General features: G+C 37.5%; 1 protein-coding gene across 1 annotated transcript; it reads right to left on the bottom strand.

Moving 5' to 3' along the window:
• Positions 1 to 523: 523 nt before the first annotated feature.
• Positions 524 to 1,474, bottom strand: LOC147661104 (olfactory receptor 51G2-like). The gene has a single exon (XM_086951337.1). The coding sequence runs from the start codon at positions 1,472 to 1,474 to the stop codon at positions 524 to 526; it is 951 nt and encodes a 316-aa protein (XP_086807463.1).
• Between the last annotated feature and the right edge of the window lie 1,334 nt (positions 1,475 to 2,808).

Genomic DNA, 2,808 nt, shown 5'->3' with positions numbered 1-2,808 from the left:
AATGTAATGATGTATAAATGACATCATAATGTTAGATGTAAAAGAATGTCAAGAATAAAGAATGTTGAGGAAACATTCATAGGACATACCAGGACAGATATGGAAGCTGATTTACAAGCTCCATTAAAGATATGTTAATTAATTATATTTATTGTGTCTAATGGATTTCTTTACAGCGGTTAGCGCTGCTTTTTTTATCACTAACAGGGTTAGCGAAATCCTTGATAATAGGAGAAATGTCGCTTAACAACATTTCTCCTATTATTTTTCTCTGGAACGCCCCCTTTGTATCTCATTAGAGATACACGGGGAAGCGTAGAGAAAAAGGGTGCTAACATGCGAATTTGCGTGTTAGCACCCTGTTGCTGATAGGGAGATCATTTTATCTCCACTTTCTTGGCTTTTAAAGCCAAAAATGCGGAGATAAATCCCTTGATAATATGCCCCTTAGTACAGGAAAAGAGTAACATGTGCTAATGGTAATGCCATAACCATACATAACATGAGGTCCTTGTTAAAGGACCTATCTAGATGAGTTCCTTTCACAAACAAGCTTGCACAATGCTTCTTTAATCCTACTGGTTTTCAAACTGTAAACTATGGGGTTTAAGGCAGGAGGGAGAAACACATAGATGATTCCCATCAATACATGAATAAGAGGAGGGGCATTTTTCCCAAACCTGTGAACTAACGTTAAGCCAATAAGAGGTATATATGATATAAGAACTGCAGAAATATGAGACACACAGGTGTTAAAAGCTTTTAGTTGTGTCTCTATTGGGTTGATTTTTGAGACAGCCCATAGGATCATGATATAAGACAATAAAATGAGCACAGAGTCCAGCAAGATTGTGGAGAGGACTAGAACCAGGCCATAGATACTGTTGATAGTTGTATCAGAGCAAGCAAGCCTTATCAAGTCTGGGTGAAAGCAAAAGGCATGCGAAAGAACATTGTTATTGCAGAACGACAGTCTTTTCAGAAGAATGGGCTCTGGAATATGTATGCTCGTGCTCCTGATCAATGACATCACTCCAATTTTAAGGACATTTGGACTGGTTAGAACTGAGGAGTATCTCATAGGATAACAAATTGCGACAAAGCGGTCAAAGGCCATCAGGACTAGAACTGATGACTCCAGGGAGGCAAAAGATTGGAAAAAGAACATTTGTGTCAGGCAAATATCGAAGTTAATTCTTTTTTCGTTGAACCAGAATACGCTGAGCACTGTAGGCAATGTAGAGACTGTCAAGCCCAGGTCGGAAAGGGCGAGCATTGATATAAACATGTACATGGGATCAGAGAGGCTTGGATTGCTCCTTATAACAAACAGAATGATACCATTTCCAAGGATAGAGACAAGGGAAAGTGTGAAGAGAAAGATGGAAATCCAGATGTGGGCTTCTTCTGCCCCAGGAATGCCCCTCAACAGGAAAGTGGTCCAAGAGACATTGGTGGGATTAACAGCTGTCATGTCCTCATCAAGCCTTGTTTGTTGTCATTCTGAAATGGTTTACTGTGAAGAAATACAAATAGCAATGTGTTAGGAACCCATCATTTAAATGTACAAGCACAAAATAAAAGACCCATTTTAGGTAATACATGACTGATTGATTTATGAATTAAATCGGAAAACAATATCTGCAAAGATCTAGCACATTTCTTTAAAAGTCAAGCATAGACGTTTAAGCACAGGAATGCCCATTGAAAAGACCTCAGTTTTAGGATACGTGCTGAAGTATGAGGGGATGTGCAAGAGACCAAAACTTCTTCTGATACGACTTGTAACTTATACAATTTGTTTACTATTTTATGAGGTGCAACTAAATGAAGCCACACAAATCAGAGATAATATTTATTTTTAATCTTGAACATTCCATGTATAAGCCACTGGGAAATCATACTTAGGATCATTTTTCCATGGGAAATGGAATTTTGTGTTTGCTAATATCTTTGGGGCTGTTTATATTCCATGTATAAGCCACTGGGTAATTATACTTAGGATCATGTTTCCATGGGAAATTGAATTTTGTGTTTGCTAATTACTTTGGGGCTGTTAACAATTCTTCACACAACTTTCCCATAATGAATCTTATCCACTTCAGCTTGGGGTGATAGGTGAAGCTGAGGCCAACAAAAGGGGGGGGGGGGTCCCAAAATGTCACTTCCCTTGCATTTTCCTTAGGAAAAATTAACATCAATACCACAAAAACAGCTGCACTGAATTACGCTAAATTTGGCAGACAGAGATATCTTGATCCAGAAACTGTTTTTTTGTGATCTGATATAAATCTGTTCAGACTTTTTTGAGAAATGGCGATTAAAAAATTGTGTATATTTCAGACCCGACAGATCAAGAGATACTATTTGATTGTCTGCCACAATATCAAGAATTATGTTGCAGCTGCCATTTTAGAACTTGGGGATGCAGTCCTCCGTCCTGAAAAAAGTTTTGAAAAAACATATAGGAGACAGAGTAGGGATACCCTGACCCCCATTGCCTGGTCCCTCCCCAGGCTAAAAACGATTATTCTTCATTGGATCGTGACATCAATATCAATCAACCTTAAAATACACAAACATTTATAGTTATACTTTCAATTTACACATTACGCACCAGCTTTAAATTAATAACGCTGTATTATTCTTTAACTACAACCTAAACTGCGCAAACATTTTAAAATGAAAACTTCTACATATTCCTTTAATTTATAATTATTATTTTTTTTTTTTGGAGTTCAAAAGTGCTTTATTGATATTTTCAAACTGCACAAGAACACAACTGTTTGCCTACAACCCAGGGTCCGG

The sequence above is a fragment of the Lissotriton vulgaris genome, unplaced genomic scaffold, assembly GCF_964263255.1.
Source record: "Lissotriton vulgaris unplaced genomic scaffold, aLisVul1.2 SCAFFOLD_235, whole genome shotgun sequence".
NCBI classification, from domain to species: Eukaryota; Metazoa; Chordata; class Amphibia; order Caudata; family Salamandridae; genus Lissotriton; species Lissotriton vulgaris.
The sequence above is the reverse complement of the archived record's forward strand: the minus strand, read 5'-3'. Positions and strand labels throughout refer to the sequence as shown.